Below are 26,951 nucleotides of genomic sequence, written 5' to 3'. Positions count from 1 at the left end.
GAAGAAGAAGAAGAAGAAGAAGAAGAATTCTAACCACTGCACCATCACTGCGCTCCTAACCTTTCTCATATTCAGGAGTTTAGGAGAATGTTAGTACATCAGCGAAAGCCCAGCAGATGGAACGGACCAATTTTTAAAACATATTTAACAATCATTGTTTTATAATTTTACTACGGGTGAAAACAGCGAGTGTAATTGCATCCGTTATCTCAGTGGATTTCTGCCACCATATATGGTAGGTAATGTTTAATAAATGAAAGTAAATAAATGATCTCTTTTAATGCTTTTTATCCTCTTCGGCTTCTTTCTGGAAAGGATACCATGCACATCAATTTCACAGTAAACAGACCTTCCATGCACGAGTTAACTCAAGCAGCTTGGCTCAGCCTCACTGTGGCCCAATTCAGAGGTCATTTCAGTTTCTTGAAGCTATTTCTGCACTGATTTCTCGAGTCGCACAATATGGGATAATGAGATACAGGTGCCCTTTCTTACCTTGGTAGTGTCATGTGACTTTAGAATATCTTCTACAATATCAGGCAAATTCATGTGCAGCTCCTTGGAAAAAAAAAAGAGAAGAACAGGAAGATCCCATGAAAGTTAAGAACCTTATTCCGAGGGTTCTTTTGGTCTACGTATATAGACCCCAAAAGTAAGAATGCAGGGTTGAATCCACAGAGCGCAGATCCGCTAAAATCAATGAGCTTTAAATGAGCTGCAAATGACCTGCCCCACTGATTTTAGCTGGTCTGATCCATGACAGATCAAATCTGGAATTCAGATATTAATGTTGAATGCCACTTACTGGAATGTTATCAATACGATTATCTTTCCAAACTTCCAGAAGGGCCACGACCATTTCTTCGAGTTCGACCTTAGACAGAACCCCGTCTCGATCAACGTCGAAAACCTTGAAGCAAACTGAAAGAGACAGAAATGGTTATTCTATAACAGAACGAAACAGCTGATGATGACTCAAAAGATTTTGAAGGCTGAGATGAAACCAAAACTGAAATTTTTGGCGGCGGCGGGGGGGGGGGGGGGCGGGATTTATGGATAGTCGATTAGACAAGACGTAAAACACTGGTTTTATATGCGGGAACTGCAGCAAGATTCTTGTACGCACAAAGATCCAAAAATGCTGAAAATGCCCATAATGAGCCTTGGTGGCGCAGCAGACTAAAGAGCTATTAAGTAGCACCAGCTGCCTGCAATTACTGCAAGTTCAAATCTCACCAGGCTCAAGGTTGACTCAGCCTTCCATCCTTCCGAGGGAGGTAAAATGGGGACCCAGTTTGTGGGGGCAATAAGCTGACTTTGTATAAAAAAGAACACCGCTTTGGGGGGGGGGCGAAAGCCCTACTAAGCAGGTATATACAAAAGTATGAAGGCTATTGCTTAACGCACTGTAAGCCGCCCTGAGTCTCCAGAGAAGGGCGGCATATAAATCGAACCAATAAATAAATAAATAAATAATGAAGGAATGGATTGTGAAGACGGCAGAATTAGCAGAGACGGCAAATCTGACCTGCAAGATTGAATAGGGGGCTGAAGGGATCATTGTAATCTTAAGGAGCGATGAGGGATAATCAGTTTGTTTACAACTGCTTTAAACAGCTTCTTTTATTTGTTTGTTTGTTTGTTTTATTTTTATTCATCTGGCTGAGTCGGCAATGAAGCACGATAATAGTCATCTTGAGATTTAACTATTCCTCTAAATGAAAACCCCTTTTTTGGCTTTTAAACCTGAGTTAGCAATTGTCCACTTTCTCAGATGCAATGGGAAAGTAGCCCGGGAAACTTACAGTTGACAAGAGACACAAAAGACGAGTGTTCAAAGAGGAGAACTTGAGTAACTAGAAAGTTCAGATTGGTGTAGAGCAGTGACGGCTAACCTTTTCGGCACTGAGTGCCGAAACTGGACCGCGTGCGCACGCCGGAGCAGCAGAACCCGGAAGACAGCAGCTGTCTGGCGTGCATGTGCGCAACGGAACCCGGAAGAGCAGCTGGCGAGGGTGCGCGTGCCCACAGAGGGGGCTCTGCATGCCACCTTTGGCATGCGGGCCATAGGTTCGCCATCACGGGTGTAGAGTTTAAGGTGCTGGATTAGAAACTGGGAGACAGTTGAGTTCTAATTCCGCCTTAGGCATGAGAGTCATTGGATGATTTTGGGCCAATCACCAGGAGACGGTGAGTTCTAGTCCCACCTTAGGCATGAAAGTCACTGGGTGATTTTGGATCGATCACCAGGAGATGGTGAGTTCTAGTCCCGTTTTAGGCATGAAAATCACTCGGTGATTTGGAGCTAATCACCAGGTGATGGTGAGTTCTAGTTCTGCCTTAGGCTTGAAAGCTGAGTTCTAATTCCACCTTAGGCATGAAAGTCACTGGGTGATTTTGGATCGATCACCAGGAGAGGGTGAATTCTAGTCCCGCTTTAGGCATGAAAATCACTCGGTGATTTGGAGCTAATCACCAGGTGATGGTGAGTTCTAATTCCGCCTTAGGCATGAGAGTTATTGGATGATTTTGGGCCAATCACCAGGAGACGGTGAGTTCTAGTCCCACCTTAGGCATGAGAGTTATTGGATGATTTTGGATCGATCACCAGGAGATGGTGAGTTCTAGTCCCACTTTAGGCATGAAAATCACTCGGTGATTTGGAGCTAATCACCAGGTGATGGTGAGTTCTAGTTCTGCCTTAGGCTTGAAAGCTGAGTTCTAATTCCACCTTAGGCATGAAAGTCACTGGGTGATTTTGGATCGATCACCAGGAGATGGTGAATTCTAGTCCCGCCTTAGCAGAGGTGAGTTTCAGCAGGATCTGACCAGTTCTGGAGAACCGGTAGCGGAAATTTTGAGTAGTTTGGAGAACCGGTAGTAAAAATTCTCTGCCTCCCAAGTCCCAGCTGATCGGGAGGAAATGGGGATTTTGCAGTAGCCTTCCCCTGGAGTGGGGTGGGAATGGAGGTTTTACAGTATCCTTCCCCTGCCACGCCCACCAAGCCACCCCTACAGAACCGGTAGTTAAAATTTTTTGAAACCCATCACTGTGCCTTAGGTATGAAAGCCATTGGGTGATCTGGGGCTAATCACCAAGAGGCGGGGAGTTCTAGTTCTGCTTTAGGCTTAAAAAGCTGCTGGGTAACTTTGGGCCAATCCCTCTCTCTCAGCCCAGCCACCTAGAGATGAAGCTGGGTTGTTGTTATGGGGAAAATAGCAGAAGGGAGCATTATGGATGCTATCTTGAGTTTAGTGCAGACACTGGAAAATTTGTGGGAGAGAATAGCTGCAAGCAGGGCATAGTTAAAAGGAGTCACAAGAGACTTTTCTGAAGAGTGGCCTCCATTAGAGGGAGGAAATCTATTTCAGAGAGCGAAGGGACAGAAATACACCAGCACCAGAGATGCAATAAACGATATAATCTGTTTACTCTTCTTTTTCCAAAGAGCAAATATTGGCATTTGCAGCACACGGGCTCTCCACATACTCCATCCACGTAGACACAAATGTCAATGCCGTAAACAGAGCTAACTGTTTGCGCTTATGAATATTTTATTAAAGAGAAATTAAAATCCAGCCAAAAAACTTAAGAAATGGAGGGGGGGGGGGGTGTTATCGACTACCAATGAACCAGACAACCTCTTCTAGAAAATTGATAACAATTGACATCCAATGAGAGTAACTCACAATAATATATTGAATTAATAGAGCTGGGAGATGAGTAGGAATTAGCTTTTAAAAGCCCTCATTCCAAAACCATCATGGGAGATTATATTTCCTTAATGTGTGCATGCACCCATAGAGGAAAGAATAACAATAAAGGGAGGGAAAAACACAGAAGCCTTAAAATGCAGATTAGGGAGCCTATATAGAAAGCTTTGCCCCCGCCCCGCAGCAAAAAAGAAGAAAAAATCTGTAGGCAATAAATTTAGCTCTGTTTTCACATATTATCCCTACAGAGCCAGGACTAATCAACCTCTACATCGCTGTGTTTCTCAACCTAAACAACGTTGAGAAGAGTGGACTTCAACTCCCAGAATTCCCCAGCCAGCTTGCTCCCAGAATGCATGCTGGCTGGGGAATTCTGGGAGTTGAAGTCCTCCCAGCGTAAAGTTGCCGAGGTTTGAGAAAAAAACCTGTTCTATGTACCCAGGAGGAAACGGCAGCAAATGTCAACCTCTTGGGGGGGAAAAAAATGTATACCACATGTTTGTGTGTGCCACACAGATACTTTTGACATTTGCAGGCCATAAAAGCAATAAAATCACAGAAGGAGCAAGACGAGCTTAGAGCCCATCAATAAATTCCACTCCTGTTATATTTGAGAGATGGTTCCCCAAAAGACACCAGCTCCAGAATGCCTCACAAAGACTCTGCCATAATCCCAGCATTGGGAAAATGGGTCGCTTAGGAATAAGGAGATTTTATTTTTTATTTTTTTGCCAGTGAGAACAATTAATCAATGGAATACAGTAGCTTGCCTCCTTGGCTTGTGGGTGCTCCATCACTGGAGAGTTTCAAAAAATAGATTGGACAACTATGTAGCTGGGATGGTATGAGATTCCTGCCTTGGGAGGGGGTTGGGCTAAAACAGAGGTCCCCAACCCCTGGGCCACAGCCCACGACTGGGTCTTGGGCAGTTTGGAACCAGGCTACGGAAGTGGACGGTAACAGAGCACATGCACATCCCCACTTGTGTGAGCAGCGGGCAAGCACATGTGCACGCTCTATTTGCGTGAGTGACGGGCGGCCACAGCTCACACGGAACCAGCCCCTCTCCCTGCCGGGGGAACTCTGGACTAGAAGACTTCCAGGGGCCCTGTGTGTGTGTGTGTGTGTGTGTGTGTGTGTGTGTGTGTGTGTGTGTGTGAGGGAGAGGATAAATAGATTACATAGATAGATAGATAGATAGATAGATAGATAGATAGATAGATATAGATAGATAGATATAGATGGCAGATGATAGATAGATAGATAGACAGACAGACAGACAGACAGACAGACAGACAGACAGACTGACAGACAGAGACAGACAGACAGACAGATAATGGATGATAGATAGATAGATAGATAGATAGATAGATAGATAGATAGATAGATAGATAGAGAGAGAGAGAGACAGACAGACAGAGACCGACAGACAGATAATGGATAGATATAGATAGATAGATAGATAGACAGACAGATAGATAGATAAAAAGACAGACAGAAACAGATAGATAGAGAGATAGACAAGTGATAGATAGATAGATGAGAGATGAGAGATAGCTAGCTAACTAGCTAGATACCTAGATAGACAGACAGATATAGAGGGAGAGAGAGGGAGAGAGAACAGCCCTCTCTGGGGCAGAGAGGACAACTGGGACACGCAAAAGACAGGCCAGAGCGCAAGCAACCCTTGTGCAAGTGATGGGCCAGCGCGCACATACACAGCTCCACTTGTGCGATCGGCGGGCCAGTGCCCACGTGCCTGCTGGCCCACCACACAAGCGTGCGAGTGACTGCCGGCCTGTCACTCACGTTGAGTTCTGCATGCACATTTGCATAGTCCGGTCGGCCTCTAGCGTGGCTCCCAATTCCGAATAAGACATGGCCTGGGAGTTGGGGACCCCTGTAGTAACCAGTAAACCAGTAACCAGAAAAGAGCAAGCCCCCCATTCTCTTCTAGCACTGATGATGTTACCTAGTCTGGGTAATGGCTTAGGACCGCCTGCTGCCACCAGTAACCTCTCACCGGCCAGTACGCTCTCACAGAGAGGGGCTCCTCAGGATGCCGTCGGTCAAACAGTGTCGACTGGAGGCCCCCAGGGGGAGAGAGGCTTCTCTGTGGGGCATCTGCTATCTGGAATGAGCTCCCCCCGGAGATACGGAGGATCCCGGATTTACGCACCTTCCGCCGCGCTCTCAAGACCTTTTTATTCCAACAGGCTGGCCTGGCCTAACCTCACTTTTTAATTGTAAATTTTAAATTTGTCTAAAACTTTAGGGGTGTTTTAATCTGTTCTGGGCTTTATTATTATTATTATTATTATTATTATTATTATTATTATTATTATTATTATTATTATTATTTTATTTATTTATTTATTTATTTATTTATTTATTTAATTCGGCTTATATGCCGCCCTATCTCACAATGGACTCAGGGCAGCTCACAACAATAAAACACAAGCCACAATAAAAATAAAGACTAAAATCTAAAAAAAATTAAAATTAACCCATTAAAACCCTTAAAACCCCGTCATCAGACCAGGTCAAGGGATTTGAAAAGCCAAGTTTTTAATTCCCAGCGGAAGGTGCGAAGGTCAGGCGCTAGTCGGAGCTCCAAGGGGAGTTGATTCCAGAGGGTGGGCGCCCCAACCGAGAAGGCTCTACCCCTGGGGGCCGCCAGCCGCCACTGTCTAGCCGACGGCACCCTGAGTAGGCCCTCTCTATGGGCGCGAACCGGGCGATGGGATGTTGTTGCTGGCTGTAGGTGGTCCGCCAAATATCCTGGTCCTAAGCCATGTAGGGCTTTATAGGTCAACACCAGCACCTTGAATCTCACCTGGAGGGCAACCGGTAGCCAATGCAAACCGCACAGGAGGGGTGTAACATGGGAGTATCGGGATTCTCCCATCACAACCCGCGTGGCTGCATTTTGCACCAGCTGAAGCCTCTGAGTGGTCCTCAAGGGCAGCCCCATGTAGAGAGCGTTGCAGTAGTCAATCCGTGAGGTGACCAGCGCGTAAGTAACTGTGCGTAGGGCATCTCGGTCCAAGTAGGGACGCAACTGGCGCACCAGACGCCAGTTAATTAGGTTTTTTATACTGTTTTTAAATTTTGTAATCTGTGTGTTTTATCTCTTGGCTGTTCACCGCCCTGAGTCCTTCGGGAGTAGGGCGGTATATAAATCTAATAAAATAAAATAAAATAATAAATAAATAATGAAACGCCTGCAAGAAAAATAACCAAGCTCAGAGGGTACTAAGGACCTCTCACTAACCAGTAAAGGGTTGCTGTTATTTTAAATTCCCTGGGTCTCCATGCAGTCTAAAGAAGCGGTTATGCCTCTGCATAATCGCAGTGTGAAAGTGATTCGTGTGGCTGTTTTCCAGGGCTGAGGTTGTGCGAGTGAGTGATCCTAAGCGGAACCTGGGAGCACCTGTAACACCTGAAGGGGAGCCTGGGAAGCCATACTCACACTTCTGCCGTTCTGCCAGCGGCCCCCTGCAGCAAGCCGAGAGCCCGCACGAGATTTCCTTGAAGTCTATGTGATTGTCGCGGTTTTCATCAAAGGCGTTAAACAGGCCTGCAAAAGATCCCAAAACAGCAGGCTGAGTTTGTGTCAGTTATAGAGAGCACCCAATTTGTTCAATCAAGTCAAGTTTCCGAAAGATGCCCTAATTAATTCATGAGCCATGAGCTGAACTTCAAAAGAAATACAGTCATTTATTAGGAGCACCATTCTGGCAATACTGGGATGCAGTTAGGACTAATCCTACGTAGATTTACGTTCCCCTATGACCCTGACTCTCCCCTCCTCTCTGGCCATGTCATAAATCACATTCTCCAATTCACCACTTTGGCTGGCTGTGAAACCTAACACCCTCCTTCTGATTGCGGTCAGAAAGAATGTATGGAATTCACTCCAGTTCTCCCTCCCTCCTGCTCATGGCAACTGGAAAGCTTTGCAAGTTGACACATGGTTTCATTAGCTGAGATTTCAGGTAGTCCTCAATTTACAATCATTTAGCAGCCGTTATTTTGACTACTTATCACCCATACTCTGTGCAATCCCCCCTCCCATTTTCCCACAGTAGAAAATGTGGCAGGCCTGAAGGCCCAAATGTAAAAGATGGCTTCCAGGTCTGACACCTGTATGGAAAGAAACCCAAGAAGAGATTGATTATCAACTAACGTTACATACCTTCGCTCAGGGACGGATGGATCGGAGGGGAAACCAGGAGGCCAAACGTTTCCAGATCAAAACGGCCTGTTCTCGATTGAGCTTTCAGCAGCCAATAGCGTTTCTCGAGGTCGATGATGTCGGATTCTTCCACTGCATAAAAGCCAAGACGATCAAAGTCAGACAAATGAAAACGGTGCCTTTAAAGGCCAACGGTGTTGTGTGTCAGCCACTTTACGCAGGCAGCAAGCTCAAAGGAGCGATTCTGGGAATGCGGATAGTTTTATGGAACAAAGACCCTTAATGGGTGGTCTGTAGTGCAGAGGGACCAAGTTTATTTATTACCATTCAATATATTGAACAGGCAAAGAGCTTAGGGCAGTGATCGTTAACCTTTCTGGTGCTGAGTGCCCAAAGCACGCACGCACAAATGCATGCACACGTGCCCCAATCCCTGAAATGCAATGCAATCGCCCCCTGTGCATTTGCTCTGGCCCCGTGCATGTTCCCCGAGTATGCGCCCCCTGAAGCATGCACTCCCCTGTCCCCAGTTTTGGCTTCCAGGTTAGTTCTCTTGCACTTCTGCTGCCCATGCCTTCCCCAATCTCCTCAGTTTCTCTCCCCAGCGTGCCCAAGCTTTCTCTTGCATTTCTGCCCCAGAGAGGCACCTGCGGAGGGTGGAACCTGCGGAGATAGGGTGGCAAAAATGCAGGAGAAAGCTAGCAGGAGAAACTGTGGAGATCAGGGAAGGCCCCGCGCACGCGCGGCAGAGACCTGAAAACCAGCGGGCCGGTGGGAGGCGCGTGCGCCAGTGGTGGGTTCCTCCCGGTTCGGTCCGGTTCGGCCGAGCCGGTAGCGGTGATGATATGACGTCACCGAACCGGTTCTCCCCCCCCCGCCCTTCCACCCGCCCACGTTATTCTTACCTTTTATTTGGCCCCACCCCCAATCTATTGCTGCCTCCAGAGTCCCAGCTGATGACTAGAGGGAAAAAAACTGTTTAAAGTCTTGCCGCGGGGCTTCAAAGGGCTGTCCTACAGCTGATCAGTGTTAAAAGCAAACAAATGAGTCGGGTCGTAAGTGCGAGGACTGGTCGTAAGTGCGAGGACCTTCCAGAAATGACTCTGACCAGCTAGCCACGCCCACCTAGTTACATGACCTCCAAGCCACACCCACAAAATAAGCCACGCCCACAGAACCGGTAGTAAAAAAAATTAGAACCCACCCCTGGCGTGCGCACGCATGTACAGTGAAATTCGGCTGGATGACAGCTGGAGAGAGCGCTCTGCGTGCCACCTGTGGCACATGTGCCACAGGTTCGCTATCACGAGCCTAGGGCAGTGATGGTGAATATAGGACGCCTAAGGCAGCGATGGTGAAAGAGAAAGTCCAGTTGCCTCTTGAAAAAAAGCGGGACTTTGGGACTTAGAATAGCCACTTTGTTCAAAGAATTATTGGTGTTATATCTGCATCTAGTTGTACTTCATTTTCTTTTGTTTAAAAAAAAGGCCCAATAGTGTCAGAAAATAGCTCTATCATTTCTGCTGATGCAGGCAAATAAAACAGCATTTCACATACATTAGATAAACAGGTGTGACCTTGAGAAATTAGCTAGCACAGATTGCACTGTGGCCTTCTGCAGCTGGTGCACCATCCCCAAAATGATGCATTTGCCTTCACAGAGTTGCCAACAAGTGCCACCTGTGTGTATAAAGGCACTTTGGCTGTACAGCTTTTGTGCGCGTAGAATTAAAGCCTAGAATTAACCGGGATTAAAATTTTTAGAGGCTAAAATCCAATCTTATAGCAGCTCTTGATAATGCAGGGAGCCCTTTTTTTTTTTTAAATTTGATTTATATGCCGCCCTTCTCCGGAGACTCAGGGCGGCTTACAATGCGCTAAGCAATAGCCTTCATCCTTTTTGTATATTTATACAAAGTCAGCTTATTGCCCTCACAACTGGGTCCTCAATTTACCTACCTTAGAAAGGATGGAAGGCTGAGTCAACCTTGAGCCTGGCGAGATTCGAACCTGCAGTAATTGCAGGCAGCTGGTCTTAATAACAGGGTGCTTTAGACCACTGTACTACCAAGGTCCTTGACTTGTAACCATTCGTTTAGTGACTGATTAAAGTTGCAACAGCATTGAAATAAGTGACTTATGACAGTTCATGCTTACAACCATTACAGCATCTCCACAGTGTCCCAAAGGTGCTTTTCTCAAGAGGCAACTGGGACTTTCTTGTTTTTTACTTTTGAAGACGTTTCGCTTCTCATCCAAGAAGCTTCTTCAGCTCTGACTGGATGGTGGGGAATGGAAGGATTTATACTCCTTGCAGACAAATTTGCAAATTTCCAGCTGTCTGCAAGGAATACCACTGTCCTGACGGAGCTGAAGAAGCTTCTTGGATGAGAAGCGAAACATCTTCAAAAGAAGAAACAAGAAAGTCCAGATGCCTCCTGAAAAAGCACCTTTGGGACAACCAGGACCTGGATGACTGAGAATCTCTACAAACATCTCCATAGTGATGTGATCAAAATTCACAGGCTTGGCAACCGACTCATATTTATGATGATTGCAGTGTCCCGGGTTAAGGGATCCGCTTTTGCGACCTTCTGACAAGCAAAGTCAAGGGGGGAAGCCAGGAATCACTTAAACAACTGTGTTACTGACTTAACAACTGCAGTGATTCACTTAACAACGGTAGCAGGAAAGATCGTAAAACGGGGCAAAATTCATTCAACAACTATCTCGCTTAGCAACAGAAATTTTGGGCTCGATTGTGGTCATAAATTGAGGACTACCTGTATCTCAGCCTTGTCCTGTTTTCCAAAACGTTCGTGGATAGCAGCACGTGGGTGAATATGTCTAAACCAGAAAGTGAAGCCAAGAAAGGAGGGAGCTGGCTAATATTTGGATAGAGGACTTCAAGCAAATCTTAGGGATATGAGAATTTGTAAAAAGGATCAAAAGACAATAACGCCGCACTATTTCCACAGGGCTGCCAAGAAAATGTCAAACTAAATGAAGTTACCGGGAGTTCAGCTCTACTGGATGGGACTTTAGCTTTTAATGGGGCTATATAGATTTACTAGAGTGCTTTGGCAAAATGACTTCTTGAAATATTTAAAACGAAAATAATCACCTTAAAAATAAAAAGACAACTATAAACTCCTGTCTTTTTGTTATTAAGTACCGTACTTTTCGGAGTATAAGATGCACTTTGCCTCCTAAAAGTGGGTGAAAATTGCAGTGCGTCTTATACACCGAATGTTGCCGAAGCCCCAACTACCTGCCAGCCGTTTTCAGCCTCCGTGCGTTGCATTTTTGGACTCGGCACGCCCCATTTTTGGCCTCCGCGGGTCGCATTTTTGGCCGGTTCCAGGCAGCAGGGATCGGCAGCAGCAAATGGGCTGCACCAGCAGCGAATCGGCCGCAGCAAATGGGCTGTGGCAAACGGGCCACGACAGCGGTGAACAGGCGGTGGCAGCAAATGGGTAGTGGCAAATGGGCCACAATGGTGGCGAACGGGCTGCAGCGAATGGGTGGCGGCGGCAAATGGGCGACGGCAGCGCTGATCGGGCTGCGGCAAACGAGCCAGACGAATAATGAATGGATGCTGGGAGGCAAAGGCAGGGTTTTTTTTCTTGTTTTCCTCCCCAAAAAAGGTAGGTGCGTCTTTATACCCCGAAAAATATGGTAGATGTACAACTGCCCAGTCGGAGCTTCCTAAAATCTTTTCTCCTGCAGCAGGAGCTCCTTCCCATTTGAAAAAATTAAGGAAAAAAAAAAACGTAAACTCTTTCCAGACAGTATTTATTCAGAGTTTATGCCAATCGACGTGAGAATTGCTAATCTCTTGGCCAAGAATGTTGAAAAGAAAGAGCTCGCTTAACAAACATGCAAGAAAGTTGCTGTATATTTCAGGTTTTAGAATGGCTAAATAGTACAGGTAGTTCTTGACTTACAACCATTCCTTTAGTGACTATTCAACGTTACAACGGCACTGAAAAAAGTGATTTATGATGGTTTTTCACACTTATGACCGTTGCAGCATCAAGAAAAGGTAAGAAAAGACAAGAAAAGGTCATAAAATGAGGCAAAATTCACTTAACCAATGTTTCGCTTAGCAATAAAAATTTTGGGCTCATTTGTCATCGTAACTCGAGGATTACCTGTATCTTTTCTTTCTTTTTAAAAAAACAAAAACCTGGGAATCTGGGCAGAATGACTTGCAGGGAAAAACCTGGTACCCTTTTGTAGAATTTGGGATTTTTCCCAGAATGAGAGCTGCTAGAAGCCTTTTCCTCACTGACTTATAACAACCCTTAAGACTAGGGTACAGATGAAAGATTTCTCAATTCTTAGGAACAACGTGGGGTATATTTAGCCATTGCCATTCGTGATCTCATTACCAGATGGTCCTGAGTCCTTAAATCAACGCCAGTTTCATAATAGGATTTGACTTCAGCTCTTTGGAATGGTTAAAGCCACGAAACAAACATGTGCGGAGGATTGAGTGACAAACTAAGAGGCAGGCTTGCTTCGAGACGTTATTTCGGGGGGGGGGTCTTCATTCCATGGACAACAGATTTATTGATTTATTTATTAGTTTGTTAAATTTATTTCCTGCTTATTTGACTGTGGGGGCTGGTCTAGGCGGCTTACAACAATAAAAATGGAGAAATAAAGTGTAAATTTAATAAATTTACAGAGTAACAGTGTCAGCGTTTCAACGCTGGCATAGAGAGCAGAGGAGAGCGAGAGATAAACTCTGAAACTTTTGCCTGCCAAATCCCTTTGAAGTCGGGCTGTCGTGGAAATGAGGGGAGGGGGCACATTCCTGGGAAATGACGAGAAAAGGAGTCTGAAGAATGACTTGGAAGATAGCCAATGAGAAGCAGAGATTTGGGGATCGGAAAGGGAGGGATTGGGGGGCAAAAGGTCAGTCTTGTCCGCGTGGAGTCATGATCCAGTGGCTGTGCTCAATTAAAGAAAGATTTCCTTAAAGATTGGCAGTTTGGAAATTCATTTAATTTTGAGATAGCATCGTAGTCTGACAAACAGAGTGGGAAGGGATCTTGGAAGTCTTTTAGTCCAATCCCTTGCTTAAGCAAGGGACTTTATATCATTCCGGACAAGTGGCTGTCCTATTTCTTCTTAAAAACCTCCAGTGATGCAGATATGCCCCAAATGAGGAATGTCTCCAAACAAAACTGACCTGGAGCATCACATGTGTCAGAACCATGTCCAGGGGGGAAACTGCAGTAAAGGAAGACCAAAATGACAGGACAAGCCACTAATATATAATATACAGCACTAATAATCTACAGCAAACCACACTCCCTTCTAGCACTGATGATGTAATTGGGTAAGAGCCTTGGTGGCGCAGCAGACTAAAGTGCTGTTAAATAGCACCAGCTGCCTGCAATTACTGCAAGTTCAAATCTCACCAGGCTCAAGGTTGACTCAGCCTTCCATCCTTTCGAGCCCTACTAAGCAGGTATATACAAAAAGTATGAAGGCTATTGCTTAACGCATTGTAAGCCGCCCTGAGTCTCCGGAGAAGGGCGGCATATAAATCGAACCAATAAATAAATAAATAATGAAACGTAGGCATCCATCCACCCACCCACCCACCATCTGCCTGTCTGTCTGTCTGTCTATCTATCATTATTATCTATCATCTACCTACCTACCTATCCCTGTATCAATCATCTATCACTCACTCAATCATCCTATACATCTATCTACTATCTATCTATCTATCTATCTATCTATCTATCTATCTATCTATCTATCTATCATCTATCTATCTATCTATCAATCATCTATCTATCTATCTATCTATCTATCTATCTATCTATCTATCTCAGGGGTCAGCAACCTGCGGCTCTGGAGCCGCATGTGGCTCTTTCACCCCTCTGCTGCAGCTCCTTGTCACGCAAAATAAGCGTCACAACCACCAATGTGCGACACCCGCCGGCATGCGATTTATTGAGCTTTTCAACCCCGGGTAGGCCAACCATGGATAAACCCAAGAAAAGTTTCAGTAGAAAACAGAACGTTTAATTCAACTACATATGCTAGTTTTGTGGCCGCTCAAGAAATAGTCAGGCACGGGAAGGGTTTTGTGGCTCCCGGTGTTTTCTTTTGTGGAAAACGGGTCCAAATGGCTCTTTAAATGTTTAAAGTTGCCGAACCCTGGTCTATCTCATCATCTATAACTTGCCTGCCTAATCGAAGAACCACCAAGAACACACCCCACCAACACTGACAGGGCAAACCACTAGTATATAAAATGAGAGCAAACCCCACTCCCATAAGACATAAAAGAGGAGCGAATGGGATGTGAGCTTTTGCAGAAAGCAATTAGTTCATCTGTCGGTTCAAGCTTTGAAAAGTTCTGTTTGACAAGTTTGGCCTTGCTCTGCGTGTGACAATTAGTTCTCTGGCAGCATTCCAAGGGAGATAAGGTGGGTGTTTATAAACATTCCCCTGAAAGACTGTTTGTGAAGCCTTGTGGACTGTGAATGATAATAATTCACAGCCGTGTAAATAAAAGACGTTTTACCAGGACAAAGATTGTGCTTTATACTTTCTAAGGAAGCCTAGATCAGAACAGGAGGATGGGAGGACTGGCATGCTGCGGGCCAGAGTTGGACACAACTTAGCGAATGAACGAACGACAACAACAGCATCTTTCTTTGCCAAGCAATAGGGATATCAATGAAATGGGATGTGTGTTTTGCTGTTTTGGTGGTGAGGCCACGTTTGCTGGCATTGGTCTGAACAGAATGTGAAAAGTCCTTTCGAGTTTTATTCCAACCTTGAACACGGAGTTTATTTGAACTGTGGATTGAAACAATGCTGTTTCAAGGTTGACCGGTCTGGCTTGAGGTTGTAGGCTGTGGCATCAATAAAGCAATCCAGCTCTGGAAACACAGTGTGAGCGTGTGTGTGTGTCTGTGTGTGAGTGTGTGCATGTGTTTGTGTTTTGACTTTCCAACGCTCCAAACAGCCGCCTTGATCTTGAAAAGGTTCAGTGTGGGGGGAAAAAAGCAATCTACTAATCACAGTGATTGATGGTTTAATCTCTGAAGAGAATAGCGTTATTAGCATGATGGTATCAACCGGAGCTGGTAACTCAAAATATAAAATTTAAAAGTCAAAGGATGGGTTGCATGCTGTGGTAGGCTACGTTCATCCACTATTGCATAAAGCCGTTTTTTTTTTTTTAAAATTCTACTTTAATTGCTTATCTTAATATAACCCAGTCCTAAGGAAGGGAATAAGGTTTTATCGGGCGTCTCTTATCAGGCAGGCTGCAAAGAAGTAAGGTCAAAGAAACCCAACTAAGTGTCAAGCTGTCATCTTCAGAGGAATTGCTAATAAGTGTGAACGTTTGCCGCTTTCTGACGACGACAGCCAAAGAGCTTCGGTTTTTTTGGATCAAACTCCAATTCACGCAAGTGAAATGGGCTCTTCCCGCAAGGCAAAAAGTGGAAAAGAATATTCAGCTGATTGCACAAAACTGCCCACCGGCGCTTGTCATATTCAGAGTATTGATTATAAATTAAGCAAGCAGTCATTTCCAATAGTGGTAACTGATGGCTTAGGTGCTTTTCAGATCCTATTGGTAAAATCTTCCAAATAACAAAGAGAAGAAGTCATTGATTTACGACTTACGACTGAGATTCTCTGTCATCCAGGTCACGGTTGTCCCAAAGGTGCTTGTTTCAAGAGGCAAATGGACTTTCTTTGTTTTTGCCTGAAGAGGTTTCGCTTCTCATCCAAGAAGCTTCTTCAGTTCTGACTGAATGATGGGGAATGGGAGGATTTAATGAATAGCCCTCTCTCAACAGAGGGGGAAAGATACCACATCATCTATCTCCAGCCTACAACACGGTCCTTTCAACAGTTCCAAGAAGGCTCCACACCAGGGGTGGGTTCTAATTTTTTTTACTACCGGTTCTGTAGGCGTGGCTTATTTTGTGGGTGTGGCTTGGAGGTCATGTGACTAGGTGGGCGTGGCTAGCTGGTCAGAGTCATTTCTGGAAGATCCTCGCACTTACGACCAGTCCTCGCACTTACGACCCGACTCATTTGTTTGCTTTTAACACTGATCAGCTGTAGGGCGGCCCTTTGAAGCCCCGGGGCAAGAGTTGAAACAGTTTTTTTCCCTCTAGTCATCAGCTGGGACTCAGGAGGCAGCAATAGATTGGGGGTGGGACCAAATAAAAGGTAAGAATAACGTGGGTGGGTGGGGGTGGGGAGAACCGGTTCGGTGACGTCATATCGTCACCACTACCGGCTCGGCTGAACCGGACCGAACCGGGAGGAACCCACCACTGCTCCACACCCATTTGCACCATTCAGGTGACCCTGAAGACACAGACAAACCTCCAAGTGGCCTCAACGACTCTCTAAAAGAGTCGTTGAGCTCTGTTACCAGCTGTCTGCAAGGAATATAAATCCTTCCATACCCCACTCTTCAGTCAGAACTGAAGAAGTTTCTTGGATGAGAAGCGAAACATCTTCAAGGAAAAACAAAGTAAGTCCAGAAAGAGCCTTGATGGTACAGTGGTTTAGTGCACCCTGTTATTAACACAGCTGCCTGCAATTTCTGCTGGTTCGAATCTCTCCAAGGCTCAAGGTTGACTCAGCCTTCCATCCTTTCTAAGGCAGGTGAAATGAGGACCCAGTTTGTGGGGGCAATAAGCTGACTTTATATAATATATACAAAAGAATGAAGGCGATTGCTTAACGCATTGTAAGCCGCCCTGAGTCTCTGGAGAAGGGCGGCATATAAATCAAATTAAAAAAAAAAAAAAAGTCCAGTTGCTTCTTGAAAAAAGCACTTCTGGGATTACGGCTGGTTTGTTTTGCGACCATTGGACGTTATGACTGACCCTCCAAAAGGTATTTAGAACCAGTTCTGAACTTCCAATGCCCACCCCCCAGTCACGTGACTGCATTTGGGGTGTTTATCAGCCAGCCAGCCCCCTCCCCTTTATGGCTTTTTGCCGCATCCCATTGCCACATGATTGTGATTCACAACATTTTTGCCAGAAACTGGGGTTTATTTCCTGTTTCTGGCAAAAAAAACCACACATCCATAACAAACAATTCCTTAACAACCATTTCCAAAAAATGTAAAATTAGATTGGCCGTGTGATGATCTGCTTTATGACCATCACGGCTTATGACTGTAATTGTCAGGCTCTCCTTAGACTTGACTTCCTGACCGCTATGCCCCACCGCAGGGAGGCGGAACCAATTAGGTGGTTCCGCCCCAGGCGCCTGATGGATCCTGATAGGTTCCGAATGGAGCTTGGGCCATTTCCTGAGACTCTGGCACGCGACTCGACTGAGGACCTGGTGGCCGCCTGGGATAGGGCGGCCGCTGGTGCTTTAGATCGGGTCGTGCCTTTGCGGCCTCTGACCCGGCGCCGAATCTGCCCAGCTCCTTGGTTTTCCGAGGAGCTGAGGGGGATGAAACGCCGGAAAAGACGCCTAGAGAGTAGTTGGAGGGCCAGTCGCTCCGAATCTGACCGTACACTAGTGAGGTCTTATATCAAGACCTACTTAGTGGCGATAAAGGCGGCGAAGTGTAATTACTTTTCCGCTCTTATCGCGTCGGCAGAAAATCGCCCAGCTGCCTTGTTTAGGGTGACTCGCTCCCTTCTCCATCTGGGAGCGCGGGAAGACCCCTTGCAAGGTCGTGCTGAGGATTTTGCGCATTATCTGCACGATAAAGTCGCTCAGATTCGGGAAGGCTTGGACTCCGACTGGGTAGGTACAGGCGGGTTGTCCGAGGTCTGTCTTGAGACGGTTATCTGGGATGAGTTTGACCCTGTGACTCCCGAGGACGTGGACAGGATGCTGGGGAGGTTGAACGCAACCACATGTTTATTGGACCCGTGTCCCTCCTGGTTGGTGCTGGCTACCCGGGAGGTTACACGAGGCTGGCTCCAGAGGATTATAAACGCTTCCTTGAGTGAGGGGCTCTTGCCTCCCGCCTTGAAAGAGGCGGTGGTGAGGCCCCTCCTCAAGAAGCCCTCTCTGGACCCAGCTGTTTTAGCAAACTATCGTCCAGTTTCCAACCTTCGCTTTCTGGCGAAGGTTGTTGAGAGTGTGGTTGCGCGACAGCTCCCCCAGTACCTGGAGGAAACCGTCTATCTAGATCCGTTCCAGTCCGGCTTCAGGCCCGGGTACAGCACGGAAACGGCATTGGTCGCGTTGGTTGATGATCTCTGGAGGGCTCGGGACAGAGGTTGTTCCTCTGTTCTGGTCCTATTAGACCTCTCAGCGGCTTTTGATACCATCGACCATGGTATCATGCTGCGCCGGTTGGAGGGGTTGGGAGTGGGAGGCACTGTTTTACGGTGGTTCTCCTCCTATCTCTCCGACAGGTCGCAGTCTGTGTTGGCTGGAGGGCAGAGGTCGACCTCAAGGCACTTGGTTTGTGGGGTGCCACAAGGGTCGGTCCTCTCGCCTCTCCTGTTCAACATTTATGTGAAGCCGCTGGGCGAGATCATCCGTGGTTTTGGGGTGCAGTGCCATCTGTACGCTGATGACACCCAGCTGTACATCTCCACCCCAGACCACCCCAACGATGCCCTTGAAGTGATGTCCCGGTGCCTGGAGGCGGTGCGGGTCTGGATGGGGCGGAACAGGCTCCGACTCAATCCCTCCAAGACTGAGTGGCTGTGGCTGCCGGCGTCCCGATATAGTCAGCTGGTGCCATCGCTGACTATTGGGGGCGAGACATTGGCCCCCACGGAGAGGGTGCGTAACTTGGGTGTCCTCCTGGACGCACGGCTGTCCTTAGAAGAGCATTTGACGGCCGTGGCCAGGGGGGCTTTCTATCAGGTTCGCCTGATACGCCAGTTGCGCCCCTTTCTGGATCGGGACTCCCTATGCACGGTCACTCATGCCCTCGTTACTTCCCGCCTCGACTACTGTAATGCTCTCTACATGGGGCTCCCCTTGAGGAGCACTCGGAGGCTCCAACTGGTGCAGAATGCGGCCGCGCGGGTACTTATGGGGGCGGCATGGCGCTCCCACGTGACACCTCTCCTGCGCGAGCTGCATTGGCTTCCAGTGGTCTTCCGAGTGCGCTTCAAGGTGTTGGTTCTCATCTTCAAAGCGCTCCATGGCTTAGGACCCAGTTATTTACGAGACCACCTTCTGCCTCCGATAACCTCCCACCGGCCAACACGCTCCCACAGAGAGGGTCTCCTCAGGGTGCCGTCTGTCAGGCAATGTCGGCTGGCGACCCCCCGGGGAAGAGCCTTCTCTGTGGGGGCACCCGCCCTCTGGAATGAGCTGCCCCCAGGGATACGACTAATCCCGGATCTCCGGACCTTCCGCCGGGCCCTGAAGACGTTTTTATTTCAGCAAGCCGGGCTGGGTTAAAAATTTTTAATTGGTGAATTTTATGGGTAACGGGGTTTTAAATTGGTGAAGCCTAAGATAATTTAATTCTGTTTTAATGCATTTTAATATTTGTATTGTGTGTTTTTAATTTTGGCTGTTCACCGCCCCGAGTCCTTCGGGAGAGGGGGCGGTATAAAAATTTAATAAATAAATAAATAAATAAATAAATAAATCAAGGACTATTTATAAATATTTAGGGTGGTAACTCCATAAATGTCTTGGAAATTCTGAATCTAGGTAATCCAAAATCTGCACTAAGAAAAAAACAAAAACAAATATTTCAGCTTGCAGAGTCTTTGCAAACTAATCAAGTCTACATTGGTGCTTATTTTGAATAATTTATTCTGTATTTATATGAAGAGCCAACAAATCGCGCAAATTTACTGCAAGCGATTCAATGTTCCCTGGGGTTCCTGAGATTTAAACAGGTCTCACATTCCCAAACATTGTTCTTTTTTTGCTCGTTACAACAGCTGAACCACAAAACTTCAAATCTGGCTGAGGGGGGTGGGATGCGGGGAGCTAAGAACCTTAACAAACTAAAATTATTGTCACCAAAAAAAAGTCGTTTACAGATTTTCATTAAATCACAGCGCATAAAGACTTTCGAAAATACCAACCACTGTTGGAAAGAATATATTTATTTTACAAAAAAAAAAAAAAAACATTTCGTAGGAAGACAAGAATCCAGCCCACCCCCTTTCCCACAATTAGATGAGCATCTTACACTAATCTAGATTCTCGGAAGACTTGTTAAAAAAAGAAAGAAAGAGAATAAGCAGGAGCTACCAATGGTTGCAGGCATCCCTCCCTCAGATCCCTTCATCCCAGCTGCTGCCCTGGTTAACTTTAACTATTTATATACCAGTTTAGAGAATAGAATACAGAATAAGAGTTGGAAGGGACCTTCTAGTCCAGTGATGGCTAACCTTTTTGCCATCGCGTGCCAGGAGAGGGGGGGGAGGGGCGCACGCGCACGTGCCCACGCACATGCGTGTGCAACCCCCTCCCCCCTCCTGGCACATGATGGCCTGGTAGGCCCGTTTTTCTTTCTTACCTGGCTCCAGATCCTCTCTGTGTGTCTGGGAAGGGCGAAAACAGCCTTTCCCACTCCCTTGGAGGCCCTACGGAGGCTGAAAGGGCCCATTTCCCAACTCTCGGTGGGACAGGAAGTGATATTTTTTGCTGTTCCCAGCCTCCAGAACTTCTCTAGGAGTCTGTAGGAGCCTCTCTAGGAGTCTGTAGGAGCCTCTCTAGGAGTCTCTGGAGGCTGGGGACAGGAAAAAAACGTCACTTCCTGTCCCACCGGGAGTCGGGAAATGGGCCCTTTCAGCCTCCGTAGGGCCTCCAAGGGAGTGGAAAAGGCTGTTTTCGCCCTTCCCAGATACACAGAGAGGATCTGGAGCCAGGTAAGAAAAAAAAACGGGCCTTCGTCACCCCGCCCCCAGGTCCTCCAGAGGCAGGAAACAGCCTGTTTCCCTATTTCTGGTGGGCCCAGAAGGCCCGAAAATCAGCTGGCTGGCGCGCGCATGCGCCCCAGAGCTGAGCTGGCGTGCCCACTAATATGGCTCCGCATGCCACCTGTGGCACGCGTGGCATAGGTTCGCCATCAAATTTAAACAATTTTTAATCTTTACGACTAAAATTACCGTTTCTGTACCTCCTTTTTGCCATAGTGTTCATTTTCATCCATTTTTTACCAATTTTACCCTTCATTTTCATCTCTAATTTTAACCAGATTCCAATTTTCCCTTCTATTCTATATTAAACCCCTTCTTATTGTCATCTCTTTTTATAGCCATCGTCAGAATAATTAATTTTATGATGTTACAATTGTTCAATTCTTATAGGAATAGTGAGCCCACTTATTTTATAACTTACGTTTTCTTAAGTAATACAGTCCAACATTTTAATATAATCAGTTACTTATATAAGTATCTTTTCCATTTATATATTCAAACACTTAAGGAAAAAGAAAAAAAAAGAATATAAACATAGCTATTCCAATTAGTTCCATTTTCATACATCAAATAATATAATGGTTTAATAGATAGAATTTGGGATAATTGGGAAATTGCATTAAATAGCATTATTTGAACTAAGAACTTTGTTTAAATGTTAAATTGCTATATTTTTAAGATTAAAGAAAAGATTTAAATTTGATAAAGTAATAATGGAATAAGGATTTAATGAGTATCATGGAATATAAATATGTTTGAAATGTATTATGAGTTATTAATTGAATTAAGAATTAAGGTGGGTTAATAGAAGGGTAATTGTTTTAAGTAAATATGTGTTAATTTTTTTTAAAGATGGTATTAGTTGAATATGTGATTTAAGTTTAAGAAATAAGTGTTATGGCAAAATAGAATAGATATAATTTTGTTAAAAGTGATTAAAAATTGAACAAATGGATGACCGGATCAAAGCTCTGTTCTGAAAAGATGTAATTTGTATATTTGGAAAAAAAAACTTTTTGCAAAAAAAAATTAATAATTTCCCCATATGTTCCTCCGAACCACTTCTTAATCATTTCTACTTCTAGTCACTTGATGGCAAACCTATGGCATGTGTGCCACAGGTGGCACACGGAGCCATATCGGTGGGCACGCGAGCTCATAAATGGGCTTTCTGGTCCCACTGGAAGTCAGCAAACGGGCCGTTTCCGGCCTGCAGAGGGCTTCCGGGGGTGGGGGTAGGGAAGGCTGTTTTCACCCTTCCCAGGTTCCTAGAAAGGCTCTGGAGCCTGGAAAGAGCGAAAAACGGGACTACCGGGCCCACCATGCCATCGCATGCCAAAAGCGGGGGGAGTCACGTGCGCATGTACGCGGGGGTAGGGGGTGGTGCATAGGATTATGGATGTGGGCACACACACGCATGACTCCCCCGCACTCACCCCGCTTTTGGCACGTGATGGCAATAAGGTTAGCCATCACTGTTCTAGTCCAACCCTCTGCTTAGGAAGGAGATTCTACACCACTTCAGACAAATGGTTATCCAACATCTTCTCAAAAACCTCCAGTGTTGTGGAGTATTCATAACTTCTGGAGGCAACCTATAGCACGCGTGCCAGAAGTGGCACACAGAGCCATCTCTCCAGGCATGTGAGCCGTCGCCGGTTGCTCTTCTGGGCACAGCTGGTTTTCATGCACGCGTGCGTGCCGGAAACAGGAAGAGCTGCCACCCGGGGAGGATGATCTTCCGGTTTCCGGTGCGCTGGTCTCCGTGTGCATATGCATGCCAGAAACCAGAAGACAGGTGACCGGAACGCATGCGCACGCTGGAAACCAGAAGAGCAGCTGCTTGTTGCACACATGCGCACCGGGCGGCTTCTCTTCCTGTTTCCGGCACGCACACGTGCTCCAATTTCAGCACTTGGTGCTGAAAACGTTTGGCAATACTGCCTTATCCCATTCCAGACAAATGGTCCAATCTCTTCTTAAAATCTTCCAGTGTTGGAGCATTCACAAATCTGGAGGCAACTTGTTCCACTGGTTAATTGTTCTGTCAGGAAATTCCTCCTTAATTCTAGGTTGCTTCTCTCCTTGATTAGTTTCCACCCGTTGCTTCTTGTCCTACCCTCAGGTGCTTTGGAGAATAGCTTGACTCCCTCTTCTTTGGGGCAGCCCCTGAGATGTTGGAACACTGCTATCATGTCTCCCCTAGTCCTTCTCTTCATTAAACTAGTCATGCCCAGTTCCTGCAACCGTTCTTCATATGTTTTAGCTTCCTGTCCCCTCATCATTTTTGTTGCTCTTTCTAGAATCTCAACATCTTTTTTTATATCGTGGCAACCAAAACTGGATGCAAATATGCCAAATGTGGTCTTACCAAGGTTTTATAAAGCGATATTAACACTTCACATGATCTTGTTTCTATGCCTCTGTTTATGCAACCAAGAATTGTATTGGCTTTTTTTGGCTGCTGCGGCACATGGCTGCCTTATGTTTAAGTGATTATCCACTAGGACTCCAAGATCCCCCTCACAATTTCTACTACTGAGCCAGGTACCACCTATTGTAGTGATGGTTAACCTTTTTAGTGCCGAGTGCCCAAAGAATGCACACTCGCGAGCGAATGCTCACACATTTACCCGAACCCCAAAAATGCAATGTGATTGCCACCCTGTGCATGCACCCCGCCCCCATGTATGCACGTGGGTCCCCCGCACATATGCCCCTCCCCCCCCGCACCCTGTTTTGGCTTCCAGATTGGTGCAGGAGGCTTTCCAGGCCCAAAATGAGGCACGGGGGGGGCAGCCCCCCAGGCCCCATTTTGCGCCTGGAAAGCCTCCTGCACCAACCTGGAAGCCAAAACGGGGCACCGAGCAAGCTCCTCCACACCCTATTTTGGGCCTGGAAAGCCTCCTGCACCAACCTGCACCCCCGTGCATGCGCCACACCCCCCACACATGAGCGCGCATCCCCTGCATGCGCCCCGCCCCCCACGCATGCGCGGCAGAGATCCTAAGACCAGCTGGCCAGTTGGAGGCGTGCGCGCATGCGCAGTGGAGCTGGGCTGGGGCGACGGCTGGAGTGACAGTAGAGAGTGTGCCAACTGTGGCACGTGTGCCATGGGTTCGCCATCAGGGACCTATTGTATACCTTTAATATGATTCATATCCTTTCCCTCCCCTCCCTCCTTCTCCTTCCCCTGTCTTTCCCTTTCCCTTTCCCTTCCCCTTCCTTCCCTTCCCTATGATCTCTTCCTTCTGCTGCATCTTCAACCAGTTTCATATCCCACTTTCTCTCCCTTTCCCAATGCAGCTAACATTTCCCTGTCCACATACCATTTCCAAAACTCTATTTTCTTAATTTTTGCTGAAGGGATGGAGAGAAATGTCATGCACTCGTGCGCCTGAGTAAGTGAGCGTGCGTGTAAATGAGCACGTGAACGTAGTTATATGCTTCTATCCTTGAGATGGATTTATTTGTCCGAAAGTGAATGGTGAGTGATAGACTTGGCTCAACTTTATAAACGGGATGCCTTTGTAATAGGCGCTTTGATGTAATCCCACATTAAACACTGTACATTCTTCTTGCCGTGTTATCGTTGCTGTGTTTATCTAATCCCTGTTTTCCAGTGGTTACGGCTATGCACATACAAACAAAAATTTGTCATGCGTGCATGTTTAGGCAAGGGACTAGGGAAATCTCCAAAACCTGGTTCAATGTAGATTTGCAACCTTAGGTTCATTCGGAGAGGAAGCTGGGCATGCAAAAAAATTACCATTTTTCAGACTATAAAATGCACCGGATTATAAGACGCACCTAGATTTACAGGAGGAAAACAAGAAAAAAAGATATTTTTTTTGCCTCCACGTGTCGCATTTTTGCCCTCCCTGGCCCCCAGAAGCACTCTGCAGTACTCTGCATGTCCCGTTTTTACCCAAAATGCACCCATTTTTGGCCTGCAGAGTGCTTCTGGGGGGCAAGGAGGGCAAAAACGGGATGCGCAGAGGGTTCGGGAGCCCAAAGATGGGCCCATTTTCGCCAGAAACATGCCTGTTTTTGGCCTGCAGAGTGCTTCTGGAAGCCGGGGAGGGCAAAAATGTGAGGCACGGAGGGTTCGGGAGCCCCAAAACAGGTCTGTTTTTGGTGAAAACGGGCCCGTTTTTGCCAAAAAGTGGACATGCGGAGCACTGCGGAGTGCTGCTGGGGGCCGGGGAGGGCGAAAATGGGATGCGCGGAGGGTTCAGGAGGTGAAAAATAGGCCCGTATTCGGTCTATAAGACGCACTGAAATTTTCACCCACTTTTGGGGTGGGTGGGGTGTGTCTTATACTCTGAGCTGAGTTCTAATTCCGCCTTAGGCATGAAAGTCACTGGGTGATTTTGGACCAATCACCAGGAGATGGTGAATTCTAGTCCCGCCTTAGCAGAGGTGGGTTTCAGCAGGTTCTGACCAGTTCTGGAGAACCGGTAGCGGAAATTTTGAGTAGTTCGGAGAACCGGTAGTAAAAATTCTGACTGGCCCCGCCCCCATCTATTCTCTGCCCCCCGAGTCCCAGCTGATCGGAAGGAAATGGGGATTTTGCAATAACCTTCCCCTGGAGTGGGGAGGAAATGGAGATTTTACAGTTTCCTTCCCCTGAAGTGGGGTGGGAATGGAGATTACACAGTATCCTTCCCCTGCCACGCCCACCAAGCCACGCCCACCAAGCCATGCCATGCCACACCCCCACAGAAGCAGTAGTAAAAAAAATTGAAACCCACCACTGTTCGGTATGTCTATGTCTATATATTTTATTCTTTTTTTATGGGAGTTATCATCTTAAATTTATTTTTCTTTAGGGTAACTGTTCTATCCAGTTCTCAGTAGTCCTAAAATAAAATAGATCTCATTCACAGGGGGCAGGACTCTCAGCAGCTTTTTGCAACGTTCATCCAGCAGGTGATAACATTCCTTAATCTTATAAAACACACTACTTCTGAGAAGCCCAGCCTCTCGGCCATATCTCATGCAGATATGTGTAACATAAATTCTACATTCTTTTGAGCACAAAGTCAAAATATGTAGGTGTTTTTTTTTATTGGCCATGGCATTTTAAATTGATTGCTTACTTGCTGGTTGAACAGTCTTGCAACTCCCAATTGCACTGATTTAATTTTTATGCCCAAAATATGTTGGCAGGCTCTAAAACTAACTTTGCAGTGGTCCATCCAAGTCTCCTGCTTAAGCAGGGGGTTGGATTAGAAGACCTCCGAGGTCCCTTCCAACTCCGTTATTCAGTATTTATCTATTTATTTGCATCTTGGAGTTGTCTTCAGAAGGTCAGAACGGACTACGTGAGAATCTCTCTCCATTTTATACCCCGCAGCAATAACCCCGTGAGATAGGTTAGAATGGGAAATAAATCCAAAGTCACTTCGTTGAGTTTTCACCAATGAAAAGTGGAAGCAGTGAATGAAAAAAGAAAACAAAGCAAAAGCAATTACAGTCCAAAAGCAGGACTAGATAGCCAGGGAATCAATCATATTCAAATCCAGATAGGAAATTTCACTCAACCCGCACAAAAGTAAACGATCAATTTAAGCCTGAATAGCTCAACAGACAGAAGCACTGTAATTTAACACCAGCTGTCTGCAATTAAAGTAAGATTGAATCTCGCCAGGCTCAAGGTTGACTCAGCCTTCCATCCTTTCTAAGGTAGGTGAAATGAGGACCCAGTTTGTGGGGGCAATAAGCTGACTTTGTATAAATATACAAAAGTATGAAGGCTATTGCTTAACGCACTGTAAGCCGCCCTGAGTCTCCGGAGAAAGGCGGCATATAAATCAAATTTAAAAAAAATAAAATGAACCGGCTTCAAAACTGATGAAAAACAGTTTTTTGCGACTTTTCTGAAGGCCAAAGGGAAGGATCCCAGGGAAGTAAGTAACACCCTTTCAAAGGTAACAAAGCTGAAATGACACACCTCCTGATTCCATCAGATGACCCTGTTTTAGAGAAGGCACCTAAAAAGTTTGCCTACCCTATGATAGGACCACCTAACAGCACCATCTCATCTACAGATTTTCAAAGCAAAGTATTTAAACTTTTTTTCCCTCCTTTCTACCCCAACAAGTTTATCTATGTGAATTCCTCTCTGGATAAATTATAGAAATTCTGAAGAGATA

General features: G+C 46.1%; 1 protein-coding gene across 1 annotated transcript in view; it reads right to left on the bottom strand.

Moving 5' to 3' along the window:
- The window catches only part of USP32 (ubiquitin specific peptidase 32), a 223,798-nt gene that overhangs the window by 69,459 nt on the left and 127,388 nt on the right, over positions 1–26,951 (bottom strand). The window contains exons 6-9 of the mRNA XM_070932007.1: positions 7,913–8,044; positions 7,187–7,294; positions 806–921; positions 496–558 (exon numbers count right to left, since the gene is read on the bottom strand). Of these exons, the coding sequence (XP_070788108.1) occupies positions 496–558; positions 806–921; positions 7,187–7,294; positions 7,913–8,044 (419 nt within the window). The remainder of the gene's footprint in view (positions 1–495; positions 559–805; positions 922–7,186; positions 7,295–7,912; positions 8,045–26,951) is intronic.

Source organism: Pituophis catenifer, unplaced genomic scaffold, assembly GCF_029215685.1.
Source record: "Pituophis catenifer annectens isolate HBS135680 unplaced genomic scaffold, rPitCat1.0.hap2 SCAF_1, whole genome shotgun sequence".
NCBI classification, from domain to species: Eukaryota; Metazoa; Chordata; class Lepidosauria; order Squamata; family Colubridae; genus Pituophis; species Pituophis catenifer.
The sequence above is the reverse complement of the archived record's forward strand: the minus strand, read 5'-3'. Positions and strand labels throughout refer to the sequence as shown.